This window comes from Aythya marila (assembly GCF_965140915.1).
Source record: "Aythya marila genome assembly, chromosome: 17".
NCBI classification, from domain to species: Eukaryota; Metazoa; Chordata; class Aves; order Anseriformes; family Anatidae; genus Aythya; species Aythya marila.
In genome coordinates, this window is record NC_139058.1 from 10,227,750 (window position 1) to 10,251,651 (window position 23,902).

General features: G+C 36.0%; 1 protein-coding gene across 1 annotated transcript in view; it reads left to right on the forward strand.

Annotated features, from left to right (window-relative positions):
* Positions 1–22,984, forward strand: part of MAPK1 (mitogen-activated protein kinase 1) — a 40,968-nt gene extending 17,984 nt beyond the window's left edge. The window contains exons 3-9 of the mRNA XM_082774305.1: positions 849–1,038; positions 6,005–6,121; positions 8,186–8,300; positions 8,915–9,046; positions 10,873–10,982; positions 12,414–12,541; positions 14,963–22,984. Of these exons, the coding sequence (XP_082630431.1) occupies positions 849–1,038; positions 6,005–6,121; positions 8,186–8,300; positions 8,915–9,046; positions 10,873–10,982; positions 12,414–12,530 (781 nt within the window). The 3' untranslated portion in view covers positions 12,531–12,541; positions 14,963–22,984. The remainder of the gene's footprint in view (positions 1–848; positions 1,039–6,004; positions 6,122–8,185; positions 8,301–8,914; positions 9,047–10,872; positions 10,983–12,413; positions 12,542–14,962) is intronic.
* Positions 22,985–23,902: the final 918 nt, after the last annotated feature.

Here is a 23,902-nt window from a genome sequence, read left to right on the forward strand (position 1 = left end):
GCAATATAGTATTTGAGTTCACTCAGTCTTACCTGGGATCCTGAGGTTGCATTTCTTTGGCCACGTTGGCTAAGTGCATGCTGCCTATAAAAAGATGTACTAATTGTGTGGACAAGTCAGCATCCAAAGGAGGCGATGGGAATGCCCAACTGGAGTGGTAGTTATGTTTTTTAGTGAAATCCTATTTTGGTCATGAAACTATAACCCAAAGGTTTTGGAGCCACATTGAATTAAGGGAGAGGAATTTTTTTTTTTTTTTTTTTTTTACTGAACTCATTCCTGTCAAAGCAGGGTAGAGCCTTTTCAGTTCATTTCAGTCCTAGGAAAAAATTATCAGATGGAAAATATTAGAATTTAATTTGCTAGGTGAAGGGCTATTTATGTTCAATGTAGCTTGATTAAACATACAGTAAGAGAGAACACTTTTGAAGTGGAGAGGTGGCAGAGACTGATCAGAATTGATTGGATTTTCTACCTTCATGCTTTTATGTAACTGGAAGCAAGTATCTCAAAAGCCTATTACTCCTTAAACTAAAACAGTTTTTATTTCCTGGTAAGCATGTTAGGAACACAGTCATATTAAGATGCCAATAAAGATCAGGTTCTAATACAAAGAAATAGTTCGATTAATTTGAGAGGACCGTGTGCTGTGCCTCTTAATGCTGTAAAGGTCTGCATCATGTAACAGAATTGATTTGATTCAGAACTTGTAATACAAGAAACAACTACATGGTTCCATAATTGTCATGAAGCAGACAAATTGTTACAGAAGTTTCATCTGGTACTGTATGTTGATACCTAATATGACACCAGGTTTGTTTTGCTGCCTTACATCTGATGCCGTACAGATACATTGTGCAAGATCTCATGGAGACAGATCTTTACAAGCTGTTAAAGACTCAACACCTCAGCAACGACCACATTTGCTACTTCCTTTACCAGATTCTGAGAGGGTTAAAATATATCCATTCAGCCAACGTGCTTCATCGCGACCTCAAACCTTCGAATTTGCTGCTTAACACCACTTGTGATCTCAAGGTTAGTGGAAATTTCTTAAAAATTTTGCTCCTGTGGTCTTCATAAACTACCTGCTGTAACTACAAACACAGGTTTGTTACTGGAGATTAATGTGATTTTTTTTTTATCCTGGAAGGATTGCCAAAACATTATTAGTTTTGATAAAATAATTATTAATGTTTTAGAACGCTACACTCTGTTATGTTTCAACGAATGCATCACTGATTCCATCTGGAGGCTGGCTTTGAAACAGCCTTTTTGAAAGCTGGTGAAAATACTTAACCTTAAACAGAACTGTGTTCACCTGGGAAGTAAACTGGCAACTGTGTATTTCAAGTCTTGGATTCTTTGTGTTTAAACTGTTAATTTTTCAGTGTTAGAAGAAGACTTCATATTAGTGGACAACTAAAATAATGCATGAAACTCAGTGTTGATTACATGCAGAGAAATCAGTTGGAGAGAGAACACTCCTAATTTACGTTTTCAGTCACAGGTTCTATATTAGTTAATACCACAGAAGGATGATCTTAGAGCTGTTATGATTCTTGAAAAATGTCAGCTTGATGCTTAGTGGCATTCAGTAAAACAAACCAAATGTGAAGAATTAGAACAGAAATAAAGAATAGAACAGAAAACATGCCATTCTATAACTTTGTTTTTCTTGAGTCTTAAGTACTGTGTTATCCTTAACCAGCACTTCTCCCCATGATAGCCTTTTAAAAGGAGATCAGGATTTCAGAGTACTTCTATAATATATGAGAAAGAACTGCTGAGCAGAGGTTTCCCCAGCAGGAAGATACTGTTTGAGGAAAAGAAAGAATATCATAGAAATGGATAAAAATCTTAATGGCCTAGGAGAGATAAATAGAGATCAAGTGTTCACTGTCTTTACCCACTGAAAATAAATTAGGTGGAGGCAAATGAAAGGAGTAGGTGGCATGCTCAGACTAAGAGGATGTAGTAGTTAACTTGCAGCATTTTTAAGCTGGGGAAATTGGTACCACAGAGTAGGTATTAAGATAATGTGAATTAAAAAAATAAACACAGAGCAAGTTAGCAGAAGAAAAAACTTTTTAATGCCACCTCTGCTTTAGAGTCTCATGGTGGCAAATCCATAGAAGATGAGAGACTAGTCGAGAATAACTGGAGCGTTTTCCTTTGTATACTTCAATATTTACTCTTGGCCACTGATGAAGTGAGATTACAGAGTTCATGTGACTTTGATCTGATGTGGTACAACTGTTAGTTACATGCTGTGTTGCACCTAATTATGCTGTTTTTTAAAGCGACTCTAGTGTTCTAATTTAAAACAAAAACAAACGACAAAATCCTCTTCAAAATATAAGCCTGTTGCTGGCCATACACATTTGTCACAATTTCAAAAAACAAAACAAACAAAAAAAACCCCTTGCTGTTCATATGCTGGTTCATTCTAAATACTGGCTGCACTATTAGATTGCTTTATATTCCCACTGCTACTTGCCAGCCTTTTCCAAGGCATAGAACTGCTGGACCAGCCACTCTGACTCTTGCTATGGGATTTCAGCAGCAGCTGTAACGTAGACCCCTCAGGGTCTTAACCCCTTTGTGAAAGAGATGGAGTAAAATCTACAACTGTGGTAGAAACAGGGAAGAGTTTGAGTGTAGTTCTGTGCATGTGCTGCAATTAAAGAAAAAAAAAAAGTTGTTTAAGACAAGTAAGATGGTCATGAAAAGGAAATTAAGCTCACTGGATGACAAAGTAATGGAATATGACCTCAGTAAGTACTGCTCCAATTTCTTTCCAAGATATTAAAAACAGCATGGCACTGCGATGTGCGCTTTCCTAGTGCAGCATATGATAGTCTGTATGACAGCACATGCTTTTTCATAACCTGAAGGGGACTCTAGTGTTGTGTTAACACCACATCTGAAGTACAAATAACAGAATTGGTAAGAAAGTTAGGTCTTGTTGGATGGTTGCAGATTTTTTACTAACTTGTTTCTTTTAGGGCCATTCTGCCCATGTGTGTCTGGTATGTATATGTCCATGACTACAAAGTGATTATTGCACATAAATTCAAAACATAGCGTACTGTGAAAACGGACAACTTTAAATCATGCTTTCAGAGGAACAAAAATAGAAAGTGTGTTCATTTTCAGTGGTTAGCTTCTTTCTTTAATGGTATTGTGAGACAGATCTGTTGATCTCTTCCGGAGCTCAATGTCCTAGAAGTTGTAGTTAAGAGAACCTTCTTTCTTCTCCTTCAAATGTAATCTTGACCTCTCGAACATAGATTCAATTTCTAGGAAAGAAATGTATTCCTAAGTATCCATACACAGACGAACACAGTATTCAGCGATACAATCTGATATTTCAGTGTATTGGTTGCACTGTTGTATTTCATTTAGTGTGCTTAGTAAATGATCATATGTACACAAACCTCATAAATCTTCCCATCTGTTTGATACCTTCGTCCAATTCTAAGCCATATCTGTAAAAAAATAAATTAATAAAATGCTTATGTAGTAAGTGACTACAAAAACATTGTTTTCAAGAATTGGAAGCTAAATATATTAATAGGATGTTGGGTGTTTAAAATTATTTAATGGAGGAATTACTCCTTCTCTCTTAGTAGCATCTGTTCTGTTTCTCCAAAGCACGAAGCACTGACTGGGTCTTTCATTATGTGCGCATTTTTTATTCTCTTCTATGACTTAGTCAAAATGCCCTAAATGTTCTGCCTGTCATTATATTGCCTTCACACAATTTTTCTTGTTTTGTTTTGCTTCTGATTGAGAAGCCTATTTTCTTATTGTACATTGACTTTACCAATTAATAGTTGAATAGGCATAGTAGATTTGCAACTTTTTTTTTTTTTTTTTTTTTTGCCCTAAATAGGGTGGCTGGTCTGCTAAATACGCTTTGTTGCCACAGGGCAAGAACTGCCTGCCCTCGCTGGGCACAGTCGGTCTCTGTTCTTCCTCCCTTGCACTGAGGACTTCAGGCAGAATGCTGACCTCTCCGGCTTCTCTTTTATTTTGTCTGGTTAATACTCCTGGTTAGCTCTGCAGCTGGTGAAAACACTGCTAACAGCCAAAAGCCTTTCTTTCTTACAGCTTCAACCTTGGTGCCTTTCTCACTGATGGTGTTTCTTCTTTTCTGCTTAACCTGCTTCTGCTGTAGTCAGCATGGGCTTTTTGTCATTTTAATGAGCTCTCTTTGTTCATTAATCTTCCTTTCCATCCCATGTGCTACTTTCTTCTACTTGAGTTGAGAGATTCACAGACATCTTCTTAAATTCAGTTCTTTCTTCTCGCAGTGGACTGGATGGAGCCTTTCTTTTGCCTTAATAATAACAAATCATAGCAGTTTGCTTGTGTACTCCTTTAATTCTACGAAATCTGTAGTCTCGTTTGTTTGTTTGTTTTGGTGAGGCTAGGAGGAAGAGATTGCAAAAAGTTTGCCTGCCTAATTATTTTCTGAAGTCCATAAGGTTGTCCTCTACAGTCTCTTCACCTCTGTTTTTCCAGAAGGCTTTTCTGATTATTTGTGTCAGTTCTCTTTATGCAAACTGCTAATTGCGTACAAGGCAGTTTGCCCTGTCTGCATAGCCTTGGGAAAACCTTGACATGCTTAAAAGGGTTCTTGTTCTTTGTTGTTTTCTAAGGATGCTTTTTAAATTTTATTATTATATGTAGCCGGAGTCAAATATATGAGTTGTCCAATGCAGGCTGGCTTGTGAGTTTCATCACTGCCTTTTCATCAGTCCCTCTGTTTAACGGTCTCCTGCCAAATCTTATATTTCAGATGTAGCTTTTGCTCAGTTGAATCACTTCTTCCTTAACTGAACTATATAAGTTGTTTCGTAGGCTGTCTCTCGAGGAAAATAAAGGAGTAGGTTGTCAGGATGCAGTGAGGCTACTGCATTTTTGGTAGGGTTACCCAGTACATAAACTGTAACATATGATTTCACATTTTTAATACAGTCAGTGTGCACAATTAACTATCAAGTGGTAAACTATTATAAAATATGTTCATCAGAGGAACCTCTTAATTGTTTGCTACTCCTACATCTGATGCTTTGTTTTTCAAAGAGGGCATTTCAAGTAAATACACTTCATGTAGAAATTGGTCATTATCATAATTTGTTTCGTGACAGCAAAAGCATAAAAGTGTATCTGATTTGGCAGTCAACAAGTTTGCATTTACCTATTGGATGATAGAAAGAACAGCTGCCATACTCTAAAACACTATCTTCACATTTTCAGTTTTCTTATTTTCTTAATTTCTCTTTGGAGAGAGTATGGTAAATAGCTCTGAAAGCCATGCATCTTCCTTACCAGAGTATAGACGAAAGAAAGCTCTCCTTTTTGCTGAACTCACTAGTCTAAATCAGGGTGTGTTTTTTATTTTTTATTTTTTTATTTTATTTTTTTTCTGGTATAGAATCAAAACATGTTTTCTTCTGGGTTGCTGTATTTTTGTTAAGCTTGTGCTTTCTTCAGCAACCTGTATTTTCCAGCCTACCATTATCTCATGATGTTTCTATTGCAAAGATACACTGTTGGGATGGTAGCGGGGTTTTGGGCTATGTTTCAAACGTGTTGGTCATCAATTCTTGCATCTTAAACTCTTGTCATTTTCTGGTAAATGTCTACTAACAAGCTGGAGCAGTATACTTTGCCATCTACCTGTGAGAGAAGCTGTTAAATAAGCCCATAGTAGAACATAAACTGCGCACCAGAACTGTTTTTTCCTCTCAAGTTATTCAGGCTATTTATTCTCCTTGACCCCTGTATGAGGCCCTATCCAATTAATTCTTCATGTATTGCATCCAAAATACTTATCCTAATGTTTGTGCAATAATTTATTTCTAGAAATACAGGCTAGCATTACTGTCTTTAAGTGTTGCATCACAGATTGGGGAAAGGTGAATTAGTAATAATGTAGTACTGGAAGCTCTATGTCTAATATGCTTTTTTTTTCCTTTTTAATTTAAACCAGATTTGTGACTTTGGACTGGCTCGTGTTGCAGATCCAGACCATGATCACACAGGATTCCTGACAGAGTATGTGGCCACACGTTGGTACAGGGCTCCTGAAATCATGCTGAATTCTAAGGTAAGAACCATAGTGTGTTGCTGTGATGCTTCTGTTGCTGGTTATTCACTTCTAAGGATCAAATTCTTCTCTGCCCTCCTGTCCCTTCTGTGCTGTTTTTTTTGTTTTTATTTTTTTTAAGAATCAGAATGCATGCATAGTCTTGAGAAAACAGGATGATGGATTTACAGCATAACTACTCTTTTGTAATAAATTTGTGATTCCAGATACAATTATTGGATACTACAACTGAGTAAACATGTGCATGAGTTCCCATATGCCCAGTTCCTTGCTATTCATGAGACTTCTTTCTGTCAGATGCTCTCTTTTATAGAGCAGGACAGAACTATTAGTAATGACAGCATTTTAGTGCTGTGTTCAACAACGCTTGCAATTGTTGCCTTGGTGTTATCTTGATGTCTTAACTTAGGTTTAGAATGCATAATGAGGGTGAGTCTGATTCTGAAGGCATGTGATCTTTGCTGTGTGTCAATCTTACTTGCATTCACATAATCTTAATCAAGTCATACTTTTTTTTCCTTTTACGTGGAGTTATTCTTACATTTACCTCTGTTAAGGTGAATCCAATTTCTGTATGGTGTGACTAATGGGTATCTTTCATAAACTTTGCATTAGTTTCTACAACCACATACTTGATAGTAAAATACCAATGTGACACCTGTGTCTGTATCTTATGTTCCCCAAAGACTTTGCCTCCATAGGGTAACTGGTAGTTGGGTTTGATTTCTTGTGGCAATAGTGTGTTTAATGCGCTTTTTAGAAAATAAATATCTGCTCAGTGGAGGGGTTTTTTAGGCTTCTTGTGTTTTAAACTTCCACTGAGGCCTTAAAAGTAAGGCAACTTAATCTTATTTCTGTATATTTGCATACATTTATCAGCAACTTTTACAAGAACATATTTTGTGTGTTTCTTAAGAGGTGGTCAGCTCATAACATTCCTTGTCTATAATGAGACTTTTCAGAATTAGTGCATTGAAAACACTGTTGAATGATCACACCATGAGGAGCTGGTGCTGAGTCAGCTGTGGATTCAGCAGTCACTAGCTTTTGTTGGAAGGTCCCTGCTACTGGGAGGGGATGTAGTGCACAGCAGGCTATGGGAGAATAGGGCAAGGGAGTTTATAGGGCCAAGGGTTCCTGAGGTAAAGTTGCCCTTGCGTTATTACCCGAGCAGTAGTGTAAATACACTTCTGAATCAGAGCCTTTCCTTATGTATAACATAGGTTATACACTTGAAAATAGTTCATTTAGTTCTTCTCAGCATAGTATTGTTTCCTGCAGTTGGCCTTCTCACATCATCTTTACTACTTCCTTACCTATTGTGTTTACAAGGTCTCCTTACCAAAAATCCATTTTGTCCTTTCACCTCTTTGATGCTGAAGGTTTCCTACTGACTTGTGTGGTGTTTAGATCCTGTACTATTAGGAAGTGTGGCTTTTTTCCCCATGTGTTTAGCATGCTGTTAGGAGCTATAGACTAAACAATACTCTAAAGGTTTCTGAACTTTTAAAGTTTCTTAAGTTAGTATAAGGCCCATTTCTGAAATTTGTTACTGTCAATTAGCTATAGAACTAGGGAGTCTCAGAAATTTGTGGATGGCAGTATGTACAGCTAAACTTACAGAATCCTTTTGGAAAAACATATCTTGCGTGTTTCGGTTCTTGCTACACCTTCAAAGCAGTGTTTTTGATACACAATACTGAATTATTTCATTCATGGAAAGGATTGTGAACTATTGGAAAAGGCTGCCCAGGGAAGTACTGGAGTCACTATCCCTGGAGGTCTCCAGGAAAAGTGTAGTTGTAGAGCTTAGTGACATGGTTTAATGGTGGACTTGGCAGTGCTAGATTAAAGGTTGGAAGATATGATCGTAGAGGTCTTTTCCAACCTAGATGATTCTGTGATTCTGTACAAGAAAAATAAAACAGCATGAATGAGCATGACTCATCTAAAAAAAATTGCATCATTGTACTTTCAAAATTTACTGAAGTATGAAGTATATTACATTACTGCAATTATGCAAAAATACATTTGAACAAAAATCTTGCTTTGCTTTACTTGCAGGGTTATACCAAGTCTATTGACATCTGGTCAGTAGGCTGTATTCTGGCAGAGATGCTCTCCAACAGACCTATCTTTCCAGGAAAACACTACCTTGACCAACTTAACCATATCCTTGGTAAGCTTTATATAATGAAGTGGCATTTCCATATCTGTCTCTCTCCATCTTTTCTACCACTACACTAGCTTTGGTCAGCCATTTCTCTTTCTCTTGGTTTTGTAGTTCCTTTAACCTATGCTACTATGTATGCATGAAGTATCTTCAAAAATATATAATGTATGGGTTTATAGCTGCATCTTCTGTTTCCTGTAGTTATTTCTGTAGTGATTTCCGTAGTAAATCATTGATTTGAGGGGCAGCAAGAGGATACTTATATATCAATAGATGCTTTTTTAAAAGGTAAAAAAGCTCAAATACACCAATAGGTCCAAGTTAATTTTTTAAAATTTCTATACACGAGCCACTTATACCAACTGGATCTTGTAAACTAAGTACTGATAATTGGAAAACTCAAATGCAGTTGTTTATTTATGAGAAAAATTATCTTAAATCTTTTCAGTAAAGGTAAGGTTTCTAAAAATACTAGAGCATTCTCTGCAGTTAAGACATTTAGTGTGGAATCTTCTTCCTAGCAGTTTTAATGTTGAGTTTTAGCAAGTATGACGTGACTGTTTTTAATGTACTTTTTCATTGAAATGCAGTAGTTTATTTCTTTATTTTTTTTTTAATAGGCATACTTGGATCCCCTTCCCAAGAAGATTTGAATTGTATAATAAATTTAAAGGCCAGAAACTATTTGCTTTCCCTACCACACAAAAACAAGGTACCATGGAACAGGCTGTTTCCAAATGCTGACCCCAAAGGTATTTTATACTCTATTACATTGTAATAGATATTCAAAAGTGGAAATGAATACCAAAATAGAGCATCCAGGTCCCTTAAAACAGCTGTATAAGTCAGGTGTAAAATCATAAATAAGCATGAAACTCTTCTACCAACTTATCTTTTAAAATAATTTTAAAAATGTGTCTAAAATTATGTGGTATGGTGTTTGATCATTAACTTCTTTATAACAAAAAAAAAAAGGAAATCCCAGCTATTGTTGTCTTTGAAAGTGTAGTTCATTGAAGTACTGAATGTTGGCATTGGACGTTTGCTGGTTTTGTATGTAACTATTATTTCTTTCTAACATCTATGTATAATTTAAGGATTGCTGTATTCATGGTACAGCGCTCTTACTTGCTCTGACACAGTTCATGTCACATGAGTTTTTTGAGCTGATAGGATAATTCACTTTTAGTGAACGTGAACAGGTACTGAACTGTCATGAAAAAGCTGATTTCTGCAGATGGAACTGTAGAGCTGATCATCCCCATCACTGGGAAAAACAGCTGTGATTTATTCTGCTTTTGTAGTGCTCATCAGTGTGAGAATTTTTTTCTGTGAGCTTCTGACAGCAAATTGCAGCCATGCCGACGTGCTCAGCTGCTAGGGGAACATGCAGTTAGCGTGACTTCCATAACACCTTTTCATCTAAATCTTCAGAGTAGCTTTGACAGCAGTCTTTCAAAAAGCTGTTTGCCATCATTTCAGTAAAAAGCAATCTGCACAACATGGAGCAAGCATGTGAGTTTCCAGTGTTGGGGAAACTGCATGAAAATATTTAATGCTGATTGTTATGCAAGCCTTGTAGCTTTTTAAAGCTGCCATTGAATGTGCTGTTAAATTTCTGTATGTTCTGCAGTGCTTTGTATCTGTCCAGGCATCTTAACCTGATACAAAGCTAGCACTGCCTCGATGCAGTGAGAAATTTGAGTTTTGCTGTAAATAATGTGACAAGGAGGAGAAACGGAATGTCTTTGGTCATCTTGCTTTTATAATCATTTTGTTTCCATTTCCAAGAAAAGAAAAATGTGTTACAGCCGAAGTAGCTGAACAATTGCAGTAACTCTGATTTGTAACATTCATCCAGAGTTTCATCAGACCTCATGCTCTGTCTTACAGGATCTTCAGGTTCTCTATGGGTTCTTTACAAGTTGTCTTCTACAGATTTTGCCTAAATCTCACAAATGTGAACATATTTGCATCTTTAGCTGGAGAGTGTATTCTGGGTTTCTTATAGTGTACTACGAAGATACAATATTCTTTAACTTCTGGATGACATTTTCATCATTAAATAGTTCAGTTTTCTTTTCAAAATGAGAATATACTTGTGATTGCTTCTTCATTTCAGACAAGGTCTATCTTGTTTTGGATTTCTATGCCAAAAATTCAAAGCATATTTTTGAGTGAAGAAAAAAATCAATTCGATTTCTGTTGTAGTTGAAAGCAGTTTGTGCCATAGAGGTCTGTGCAGTTCTTTCCCTTAACGTTATTTCTGACACTGTACAGCCTTCGAAAGGGTATATGTTCTGTAGGCTTGCTCCTAAAACCTACCAGATCGTGCCAAAGGCAGTTGTAACTTAGGAACACTGATAGGGTGAGCAGAGGAAAGGCATACTGACCAAGTCAAAGGAAGCATTCTGCTGTTTCTGTTGCAGCTGGTACAGCTGGGGAATTCCAGCTGTGAATTGAAAGTAACACAAAACTTAGGGAAGCCTGTCTTTTCTATGTAGCCTGTCTTTAACATTGCTTGCGCTTTGCGGTTTGTAGTGAATATTAAACTCTTGCTTACTTTTGTTCTTCTTAGCACTTGATTTGTTGGATAAAATGTTGACCTTTAATCCTCATAAGCGAATTGAAGTGGAGCAAGCTTTAGCCCATCCATACCTGGAGCAGTATTATGATCCAAGTGATGAGGTAAAGATATTGTTAAAATGTAAATGTTGTTGATTAAATGATACGTTATTTTTTCATTAGATTAAGGACAATATACTGTCATAATGGAGTTGAAGAATTAATTTTGTCAGTTTACCAGAATGGTTAGAAATGTGTTCACATAGCATGTGTTTATGTACTTACCATAATTACACAAGACAAGTATTTGCATTCTGGTTCCCCATGGACATTTAGAATAGTGATTTGCATATTGATAGATTTCAGAAGAATATATTGCACCTGAAGTGTTACAACTTGAGATACAAATAGTATGCAGTTAAAGACTTGCAGGTGCTCTTTACATCACAAAATTACGTTATTTCTTTTTAGGCATCTCAAGAAATTTTACAGTGTTAATCTTCCATTGCAATATTTAAACTCTGCAACTCTTAAATGGTTTATTGCTCAGTTTACTCAGACATATCTATCAAAAAGGCAGCTATGCATTTGTTCTTTGGAAACCATAATTTATATTAATCAGGCCTTATAATATAGATATAGGAAAAAATAAACTTCAGTGTATCATTTAGTTGGGTGCCTACAAGTTAATTGTGTTATTACCCTTCTAAGCAAACATATGTATGTATTTTCCTTTGAACCATACAACTGCAAAAACAATGGAATTCCAAACATTTTTAAAACGATGAACAGTTGAACAGCGTAATTGCTAGGCTTTACTTGATGTCTGTTTTTTTGCATTCTGAATTTTCTTTGAGATTAAAAAGACTTGGTTGTGTGTAGAGATGTACAGTAGTAGTTTAAACATGCATCATTTAATAAAAAGAAAAATAAGGGAAGAAAATCAGTCTGCTTAACTTCACTCCTAACTTGAAATTGATGTTCTTTATTTTATATTTCTTATTTTAGTATTACATTTTAGAAACTCATCAAAAAATGAATAGATGCTAAGGGAGTACTCCCTGAAAATGGAACTTCTCAGTTCACTGTGGTTTTGTTTCATAATGGCCGATATAAAGTCAGGAGAATGAAATTTGCCATCAGTTTATACACTTAACAGCCCCCAAAACTGAACTTGCTGTAGTTCATATTATGCTGGTGGGATTTTTGGTTACTTCTGGTGAAGAAGGAGGGGAGGAAGAAATAAGGAGGGGGACAGTACAATATTTCAGATCATTTTTTCTTCAGGTAGTTACTAAGTTACTTTTTCAAATATTTTACCTTGTGTTTTAAATTTTGCTATTTATTCAATTTATGATTCAATTTGGTAAACTGAGCTAATAAAACACGTAAGGGACTAACAGAAGGAGTTGTTCGTTGAAGATGGCACAATATTAGACATTTCTGTGAAGCACATTATTTTCAGATTGTTTTCCCATACAGGGACTGCATGAAATTTAATAGACCAGTAATACTAAAAATAAATAAATAACAATGTCTCTCTATATTATTAAGCCTGTAGCTGAAGCACCCTTCAAGTTTGATATGGAGTTGGATGACTTGCCGAAGGAAAAGCTGAAAGAACTGATTTTTGAGGAAACTGCTAGATTCCAGCCAGGATATCCATCTTAAATAGTGCATAGGTAAAGTCACAGCAATAAGAAACCATTTGGGAAGGGGGAAAGAATTCTGGAACTCTCTGGTTACCACTAGGGAAATGTATAACCGACTGTTTCTATTGATATGCTAACAAGCTCCTGAAGTAAAAACTTTCTGCTTATTCCTTTGACATCAGTCCTATTCTGTTACTGAAGAAATGAGTTTATTTTACTTTGCAACACTGAAGTGTCTACAGGGAATCCAGGCAATTGTCTTGAGATGTTTACCTACTTTTTAGGTTACATTTAAGGAATAAGAATTACATTTAATTAGTGCTTCTCAGAATAAAAGCTATGTGAACGCTTTGAAATGCAAATCTTACTAAAAAAAAAAAAAAAAAAGCTAAAAAACTAAAAAAACTTGTCAAAGGGACAGTGATCTTCCTTCAAGATACTAGAGTATTTTGTCATATGGCTTCAAATGCTTTTTAAAAAATTCTTCCTTAAATGTAATGTGCAGAGGAGAAGCCTTTTAAACTATTTAAAAACAAACAACAATCCCAGAACCGTAAAACTTCAGTGTAACTTCCAGTACTTCTGAAATAATTGTATGAGAAAATAGCTGTCTACCTTTTCTTAAATTAATTATGATTATACTTGCTAATATTTTGAAGATTTAAACTTTCTTAATTTAAAATGTACTGATATTTGCTGTCTCTGACACTTTTATTTTTTCAAATCAATAAACTTAACTGGTCTTCATATACCATGAGGCTTGCAGGTCTCACTAGTTTTGTACAAAATTTGTCAAATACTTACCTGAATAATATTTCTAACACTTGAGAAACTTCAGTGATACTGCTAGTGGTTTAAAGTATGTAAGCTTTGTGGCTAGACAAGAAAAACAACCCGAAGATGACAGCCTAATATGTGTTGCCTATTTTGTGGGCTTAAAAATGGATCCTGTGCTATTCTCTATGAACATTCTACAAGTATCATCTCTGCCTGGCAGTTCTAGCAGAAAGGTTAAGTTTAGCCTGTGAGTGTCTCCATTGCAGGAAATCTTAAGACCTTGACAGCACTGTGTAGAAACTTCATTGCTTTGCTATAACCAGTAATTTTTCTGCACTAAACATGGGATTTCAGTTTCTGTATTGCTTATTCCTCCAGTTTCTTTTATTTAATGTTGCACTGGTAGAAAGGAAAAAAAGTTGAAACTGTTGAAAATAGTTTTTACTTTAACAGGAATAACTTCTGTTGTCACTAGTTTGAATACTGAATATAATTGTGTTGAATAGCAAAGTTCACAACAGAAGTAATTTTGATTTTCAGAAAGTGTTTCATTTGTGAAGCTTACTAGCTAACATTCAAAGCTATGTTAATAATTAAAATTTAGATAAACCTGAGGTTCATACTCTTGGCTTTTATTATTAGTTGGGCATTACCAATAGAATTAGAACTGGGGTGCAAAAACATGGCTGGTACGTGTTCTGTGTTTTCTAAAGTGAATTCTGTACAAGAGCCACTAGGAGTACATGCACAAATTTGAAAGAAAATAACATAAATGGAGTAAGATGAAACCTGTTATTAAAAGGCCATAGAATCAAGGAGGGAGAACAAATAGCTAACATTGTAGCAAATCAGTTTATGATCTCTGCTCCTTTCCTCTTTGCCCAGACCACACTTACCTAGGTTGTATTAGGGATTAAGGGATAAAAGGATCAGGGATAAAGATACCTATTGGTGATCCAGTGCTAAGGGAAATTTCTTTGAGTGCTATTATGAAAAATTGATTTGGTTGATATGATGCTGAAAGTGAAGTATTTTACTTAACTTGATAATGATATGCTGGTAAATTGTACAAATCTGTGGTTAGAATTATTAGATATTCTGTTTCACAGCAGTTTAAATATAAGCAGCCCTCATAGTGAAAACCTGTCCTTAGCAGTTGGCTTGGACTGCACAGTAACAAGTCCCTTCCTGTGCACTTGTACTCTCCTCCCCAGCCCCACGCTTTATCAGCTAGCTCTGCTCAGTGTGTTATTTCCTGTCATAGTTTTTGATTGTAGTTTTTGGAATTAAGAAACAATGTGAAAATAAGCAATTATTCAAATAAATAACGAGTTCACTCATTTGGAGAAAGGTAGAAATATCTTCCTGTTTAATAGTCATGTTTCTATATCTTGTCACTTAGGAGTTTAAACGGATTTACACAGGGAACAGCCTGTGTTTGGAGGGTTATAACCCATGTGGATAATGAAGCTAACATTTTAAATAGCTGGTCTCCTGGCTACTTGCTAGGTTAAGGAGTTTCTCAGGGAAAGCTTTTTTAAAAATAATGTGCATTGATACTGCTGACTCATGTTTTTATACACTATGTTTTACCATAAATAGGAAAATGTATCTGTTTTGAAAGACAATGTTAAAACTTTCTTCACTTAAATGTGTCTCTGCTCTTTTTTGTAGGACAAGGACTTAAAGGACTGGGCATGCTCAAACGTTGCTGTTCCTCTTCCCAGTTCTTTATTGTTGGTCATGTCTTGTGGCCTCTCTCAGCTTATCCACTAACTCCTTTGAGCCATTCAGGAGGGCAGTTCCTGGTAGTTTTGGCTTTTCATGCTTTCAATGAATCTTTTAAGCCTGAAGAATTGTAATTGACACTCCTATGCGTAATGCCCATTGTTGACCTGTTGCAGTACTGTACTGTAAGTGCACCTACTGCTGGCCGTGTTTTAACTGCTTGCTTTCTGGTTTGAAAGATGCAGTGGTTCCTTTCACTCCTGGATCAATATCCAAGAAGATAATTCATTAACCGATAAGAAGTTTACACCATGAACTATGTTTTTCTGACTTTACTGAAGTCGCTGGCATTTTTTTTAGAAAAGCTACTATTCAGGGCACTTTAAGTCAGTGACATCCCAGATTTTTTTTGCACTTCCTTTTTAAATAGAAATGGTTAGCATCCAGTGGGGTTTATACCATTATGCTATGGATTACAGCATAAGTCGTGTTCATGTTAATCTTGCTTATGCACTTGTTTGGGTGTCCTGTGCTGTACATATAGGTATTCTATACAGCGTAATAGCCACATAGGAACCCATCTTAATTGAGTTCATCTAAGGAACATTTTTCCATGTATTGACGAAACTTTTACTTTTTCTCCCTGCCTTTTTTAAGAGATCATTTAAAGTTTAACCATGTTGGAGGCGTAGTACTTCCAAAGTTCATACCATATAGTAGTGTTTATAAGACTTGTGCAAAGAGAATGAGTGGCAGCTCGCCAACTTATATTTATTCACCGTGTGGTGGAAGATTAGCAAAGAACATAATGGCATGATGACCTACAGGTGAATGCTTTTCTTTGTGGAAGGCATCTGAATGTTGTGGTAAGCGAGAAACCAAAATATGATGTTAATAAACTCAGTCTACATACTGCATACCAATGAAATGCTTCAAATGAGGATTGATAGTTTTACATTTTAATCTAATCATTGACATTCAGAATTCTTGCAGAGAGGAACACTGCATCTTTAAATGAGAAAGTCTGAATTTACTTTTGCTCCTACAGCATGTCAGCATCTCAAGTTCATTTCTTGCAACCTACACTATGGTGATTTGTAATCAAGCCTCCATGAGCTCGTGACATGAAGTACTGTTCTGTTGTCAAGTACTATCAAACTTTTCTGATAATGCTGAGTTAGGACAACCAAACAAAGCTAGCACTAAATAATGTTTAAAATTGTATACCTTTTAATGATCTTTTCAAGTATTTGTTACTGAAATTGTATAATGTGGAGTTTACTAGGTGTTATGTTCCAGTGCAGTGCCTCCTTTTCTTTCCCCACTGCTCTCTGTGGTGAGAAATTTGCCTTGTTTAAAATAATTACTGTGCCCTCGCATGACTGTTAAAGCTTTCTGTGCAAAGATGATTGTCTAAGTGCCACATGCCTATGATTGAGAGAAAAAAAAAATCTATTGTTACCTCTGAGTTGTGTTCAACTGAAATGCTATTCAACAAATAACTTAGGAAAAATAGTTCTATTTTTAGCTTTTCATATCTCTGCTGTCTTTTTCTCATTTTATTTTGGCAGCAGTGAAGAATGGATTGTATAGACTGCTTGCTAATATGAACAAAATGCACTTGTAATTCCTGGAAATAAATTTAAATCTTATATCTTCACATTAACATAAAGAATTAGTTTTTGGTTTCCTCTTGGGTAATGTGTTCGAATGGAAATCAGGTTCAATTGCTACTGTAGTATACAAGGATGCTTGCTGGTTAATAACACCAGGCTTCCTCATACCACTTAAGTCTGTTTTTCAAAGAAAAGAAAGCCATTAACTTAGATTTCAATAGATAAGGGTGCTTACAAGATTCCATTTCAAAATTTTCCTTTTCTTATAGTTTGAGTGTTAGTCTACCAAAACTAATTTTTAATAAGCAAGGGTTCATCTTAAAGGGCATTTTTGATTAGGAAGTTCCTGTGGTACACAAACCTCTGTTGCGTGGAACGTATTAGGAGCATTATCAGGACACTGCACAAGTAATCATTGAATTGTGGTATGGAACCTATGCTAAAAAACATTTCTCCAGAAGAAATATGCACTTGACTGTTGATACTAGTGTAGAAATTTCTTTTGACGTTTCTACACATCTTTACCAAAATGCTTTCCTCACTTGGTTTGGAGAAGCTGAAATATTTCTAGAATCTCTGCTACTTGTACCATTGTCATTACTACAGGAATCATGGTTGGAAAGATGACTGTTACTGAAATTAGTTTGTAACACCTCAGTTTTAATTTATTAAGGAAGAATTTTGGCAGCTTGTTTCATCATTGTTTCCCAGTAATATTTTAATATTTTCTTTAATTTTGGATTTTGGGGGCGCTGGAGATTTACTTTTGTAATCTGTCTCTCGGCATGAGAAGCCAAGGGTTTGCTTTACCTAACATCTGGTGCTTTCAGGCTTTCTTCCTTAGCTATCCTGCTGAATCAAATTGGCATCCATCAGTATCAGTAACTGCATTCATCTATCTTCTACTGAATTCAGTACACATTGTTAAGCAGAATTTGTTAAAGCATCAAGTGCAGAAGCATGATTTTTTTGTCAGATTTTGAAAACGGTTTAAAAGAAGGTGCCTAAAACACTGTTAGGTCAGCTATTTCATCATTTTACATTGATTTTTTTTCCTTTATCTACTTTTTGTATTTTTAGAGCAGAGAACTGAAACTCATAATTGAAGTTACATGTATTTCATGGTAAAGATGTTTTGGGAATAAGGAATGTAAACAGTTGATTGTCGAAACATTCCAACTTTATAGCTGAAGAAAAATATGCAAACATGAACTTCTTATGGATGCTTTGGCAAAGGAGCATCTTACTCTGCTATCCTGACTGTCACCAGAATCTTCCTCATCAATATTACATATATATATAGTCTGAAGTGTACAACACACTACATGGGCTGAGCGGTGTGGTGCACTATGAGCTTTCAGGAGTAGCAGGTGGTGACATAACTCAGCAGTGGCCAAATGAAACCCAAGGAGTTTAGCATGGTTTTCCTTACAGAATGGGAGAAAAAGAAAAACCTGTTGTTGCTGCCCACTGTAATACGCTATGTTATATTTATACCATGTCGAAGTTGTTTGCTGAGCAACTGTACTATAGATTTAAACTTTATTAATATATATTTGCTTATGTTAGTGTAGTTTATATAGTCCTTGGTTATTGATAAATTTATTGTGTTGTTACAGCACAGTGATATGGTATAAATATAGGTCTATACATACACACAACATACTCATGAATTTGGTCCCTTGCATAGTACTTTTATATTTGTACAGCAATGTCTTCAAGTAAACCCGGATTTTAGGGGAAGTATTTTTGTAAATGCAGTGGTTTAAACAGAAAATCCAAACAATCCTTTTACTAAGTTTTAAATTCATTTGTGGTTCAAAATGGTTTAGTTAACAATTGAAATCAAGACACTAAATTAGTGAAAAGTGCACATTAGTAAAGTGAAGCTTACAATGTTTTTTTTTTTTTTTTTTTGTAGCATGTGCTGTGATCAAACTAAGTGAAACATTGGAGGAAATGTAAAAGTTGGGCTACCTTTGTAAATCTAGAACAAATTTCTAAAGGTTGCAGCTGGATTACTTACTATTGTTGCCTTTTCCTGTGTTGTATCAGTGTAGAGCACTCTTAAAATACTCAAACTGCTTTGTCTTTGCTTTGTACTGTTGGTGCCTTCTTAGTCATGTACCCCACAAGTCATGCATAGCTAATTTAGTTAATGGTAAGTTTAAAATTTAAGAAAAAGGCAAAGGAAGATTTTATATAAAAAACTAAAAAAATAAATCATTTTCTGTATGTTCTTATTCATTGTAACAATTAAACGTTTATATTGTGACAGATTTGTGATTTGGTTAATCTGTATAGATCAATTGTAAGTAGCAAAGGTTTATATTTCGTCTTATTCTTTTAATGTTGTAAACGTTTGTGATTTTCTTTTTTAAATCAGGTAACTTAATGTTCTGTTTTGTTTTTGGCATCTGAATCTTGTAAAAACAAATGCAAAGAAAATCATTAAATTGTGTCCCTGTATTACCAAATCAGCATAGTACTGTGCATATATAAAAATGAATTGAATTTCGCTTTAACATGAGCTGTTTTATAAATTATACACTGTGTATTACATTAGCATGTCTAAAAAATGACTGTCACTTGAACAGTGTAGTAGCAAGTAGCCTACATGAATATTTTAAAATACACAATTGTGTTTGTTTTAGTGTATGACTATACCAGCTTGAAATTAAATTAGGGAAGCTGTCCAAAAAAATCACAGGTAAAGTTTACAGACGGGCAGAAGTGTTGTATCTTTGTGGCAAGAAAAGTCTTGAAAGCCATTGGTATTGAATTATTGAGCACAGATTGTTTTGGCTGTCTTGATATTAATATAGCTATAGCCCATTTCCCAGGAATTCTTGAAAAGAATGATTTGAGCAATCCTTATAGACCAACCAAATGTTTTCACTTAGCTATGAAAAAGGTTCTTCTCAGGCCAAGGTTTGAAACTTTCTGTGATGTCTGGGAGCAGTGCACTGTTACATCACTGTAATGGGCTTTATCTGGGTTTTATTTTTATTTTTGTATTTTTAAGCCTAAAATCAAGCTGTGCTAAAGAACTGAGGTCTTAAAAGATGTAATTGGATGATGGCAGCTAAAAACTTCTGTAATTAATATGAAAACAGAAAAAACGTGACCTGAAACTAACAAGTGTTTATCAGTAACTGACAGGTCTGTGACAACTCTGAAAACTGGCTCATTAAAATTCATCTCTCCGTCCCCTCTCTGGCTTTCACAGCAGCAAATGCCATTTCTTCCAGGATATTACAGAATTTAATTTGGCTATAGATAGGGTTATGCATGTTCTTTTTCACTGACTGAGCTGCCTTTGTCTTTTTGTTCCTGCCAGCAGTACATTGGATTGCAACATGCGTATTTCAGTGAGTTACTTCAAGATGTAATAAAACTGCAGGTTGTCATGCTGGAGGTTTTGACAAGCTGCTGATTAGCACTCTTGTAATGCTTGTTTAAGTGGGGTTAGTTAAAATACACATATTTTCTGTGTTCCACCAGAATCTGACGTTGATCCTTTGAGCCTTTTTATCCCTGAGCTTGAAGTGTAATGGGCAGTCTTACACTCCTGGGGTCAAAGACTGTATAGGTGGGTACTCAGGTCTGTTCTTGTGGGCTGGGCTGTTGTAGTTAGAGTGCCCTGGAAGCTGGGCCCCCAGAGCTGGGGGAGATGGTGCACTCAAATACAAAGGCATGTGAGGAACTGCTTTCAAGTATAAGCCATGTCTCTGATGCCAGTACTTTCTCTGCAGACCAAAGATGCGCGCTTCTGTGTTCTGTACATTTTATTTTGCTATTCTTGTTACTAATTTGCATATACATAACACTTGACAAGCTTAAAAAATGAGTGTAGGAGACTTAAAAACTTTCATAACATCGCTACATGCCATTTCTGTTGATGGTTATCTTGCTCTGTTGCACATGAAACTCAGCTTCAGAAGAGTTCTGCAGCTTGAACTCTGGTTTCTCAGAAGGCTTTGGTTACTCTGCAAAACTACATTCAGTCACTCGTACAAGTGCAAGAAGTGACCAGTGTTCAAATGTAGCTCTGCTCATGCTGTGTTCATGTGAATGCTAATCTTGGAAGTTAGATATGAGAATTGTTCTGTAAACCCTTTTATCTTTCAATTTTATGAATTACTCACACAGCTTCAGGTATCTTTCACAACTCTTTCACAACTTGTCCATTTTTTCAGTATGTCTTGCTATTTCACCAATTTACTTTTCTCTGTCATCTTCATTCAAAGTGAAGTGGAATTCTCAGTTGTTTGAAAAATCTGTGGGATTCATGAGGTTCTGGTGATAACAGCTTACTGGTTGTATTAATTAAACTGATGTAAATCCATTGAAGAGGTAAGCATAAAAACTGGAAGGTCTCCTGAGATTCTTCCTGTTGAAAGTATAGCATGTGACCTGGTAACTGTGTTGATTTCTGGGAAGGCAATATAAAAACATACAAGGAACAGAAAGGGACAATGCATTTATGTAAGATGTGATGTGAAACCCCATTCCACTGGGTTTCTTTATTGCTGTTAGGAACTTCAGCCTGAGATTCAACAGACTCTGGTTCAAATTTTTCCCTTTTTGACTCCAAAGTTTTTTTAATACCTTGTGAATACTAGAAACCTCTTGCTAGTTTTCTAAAATTGCCTCTCATTTTCCTTGTAACACACACGCTTACAAGTAGCTTATGTTTGTGAAGGAAAGCTGGTCAAAGGAATCTTAATTTTTTTCTCCGATTCTGTGGAAAAGAGCAAGAAATACCTTGACAGCATGTTGGGTTTCCAGCATTTTCTCATCTAAATTTTCTCATCTAAAAACACTGAGTTAAATACTCTTGTTTATCTTGTGAGTCTTCATTTGTATGACACTCAACTGTATTAGCTTGTCAACTGAAATACTACTACTCTGTTTCCTTCCATTGCTGCTTGGACTGAGCTGACCTTTAATCTTGCTGAGTTTTTACTGTCTTCCAGCAATGCTTCTCTTCCTCAGGGTTTATAGGTTCCATGATGCCATTTTTCTCCCAAGTACTTCAACCGCTACGACTTACGTTCTTTTCTTTCTTTTGCTGGCTGTAGTTTGCGTACAGTCTCACAACTCCACTTTTGTTTATTTTTTTTTTCTTTTCTGTAAAGCTGAGCCACAGACCCAGCTGTGCTTCATGGAGCTGGGCCCTGGGTACAGGCAGCTGACTTATGGCCTGTTGGTAACACACCAACCACTGGCTTTAGGGAGAAAACTTGCACAGCACAATGCAGTCCCCCTCCTGCGGTCACTGTAGTGCCTGGGGTAGCACCAGCGAAGGTGTTGCACAGTACAGTAATGTGTTAATTCCACCTTACAATTTTAATGCCAAACTTGAACACACAACCCAGAAAAAAACAATGGAAAACTGTTTTAGTCTCTCTAATAGGATGCGTTCTTTCACACTTCTATTTCAAAATTTCTAGCAAAAAAATAGTAAAACCCAAAGCTGTAAGAGAATAGCATACTTAAAATAATAATAATAATAATAAGCTATTACTGAAAAAGACTTAAGATGTACCTTCTACTTTTGTTCTTATATCTAAAACTAAATGGCTTCTTCCGAAGATGTTTTTCTGCCTTAAAACTGCAAATGCAAAAATGCTGAATGTTCAGAATTTTGGCTTGAGACTTAGTGAATTGATTATATCACAAGTGAGTGGAACAATTCAGGGGAAGGTTTTTTAGTCAAGCCTTTCTCCTAGCTCACCTTTAGTTTTAATAGCTAGCACTTGAGAGAAAATTTTGGCTAAAAAAAAAACCTTTCTATATTCCTAGAAGTGTTAAAACTCACAAATATTCTAGCTTTTAGTTGACACATCTTAGAGTCAAGTTCAAAACAGATTTTTTAACATGTTCTGTTTTTTTTTTTTAAAGCTTTGCTAGTTCTTGTATACACTTTTACAGGTTCATTGAATAGGTAGGCCTCAAATGTGGAGGGAACAAACTTTTGCAGGCCAGTTCACACATTCAAAAGTACGTACATGAATGTTGTTGGTGTCACTGTAGCTGTGTTTAATTCTGTTTGCTCTCATGTGCAGTGTATATGCAGTCCTCAGGACAAAGGTGGGGATTAAGGAAAAAACAAATGGTCATTTCTTAAGTATTCTTTTGTAGCTTAAGCTTAATTTATAAACTTGTTTTTGAGGGTGGTTTGGTATGCTGGGAGAACTGTATTAAGCTGTTTTTACAGCTGACTTGATGACATTTCTCTAACTATAATATGCTGTTATTCCAGCATGGCAAAGGTCTGCATAATTCATGTGTGCCCAGCGTAATCGCTGGTTTTCTTCTTGTGACAATAAATGGCATTGTACCAAAAGCAATATATCCTGTGTGTAGTTAGTAGTGGAAATAATTATTACTGTGCAGCTTTTATTTCATTGTTTTTCCAGCAGTTGCCACTAGCATGGATTTTGTGCATTGACAGTTGCACCAGGCTATTAAAGATAGTTGGTTTTTTGTTTTGCTTTTTTTTGTGTGCGTTTTTGCTTTTTTTTTTTTTTTTTTTTGGGTGGGGTGGGAGGTGGGTGGGGTAAGGGGGGCAGGGCAGGATGCATCCTGAATACCGTGTTTGCTTTCTGGAAGCTGCTGCTGTACTTTGAAGCAGAAAAGGGTTGCATCTGATGCTGCAATAAGGTTATTTTCTTATCATCAGAATACATCTAGAACTAGAGAGTTTCTTCAGAAATTCTCCTCCACGTTTTTCCTCTTGAGAAAGGCCCAGGCTCAACACCAGCATCGTTAGAGCCAAGGATTATAAAGCAGCAGAAGGGCTTTTTTCTCTGCTCGATTTTGGGATTCTGCTAAGCTACGCTCAGCCTTATTAGATCATGGCACTGTAAAAAGACTTGTGGAATGCTGCAACTGGTTTTGTTCACCAACTACTTAACTCCAGACCAGATGAGAACTCACAGGCAATATGCAATGCATGGGAACTCTCTAGTCTTAAGTTCTGTCCCTCCTCACCCCTCAGTAGCGATTTTGCACTACTGGCTCTGCAAGTAAATCTGCCCTGGATAACTTTCCTTTAAAAGAGGGAAGGTTTGCTTTCCCTTTCTGGGTGCTCAAAAGGACAAGGTATTAAGATAGTTATCTCCCCACCACTTGCATCTGACTACTAGTGTGTAGTACTCATCATACTGAAGTATTGCTGTAAAAAATAAATAAATAAATAATTGTAGAAATAACAGGGGTGAAGAACTTGCTCTTTTCAACATGTATATTCCTCCTTGCTTTC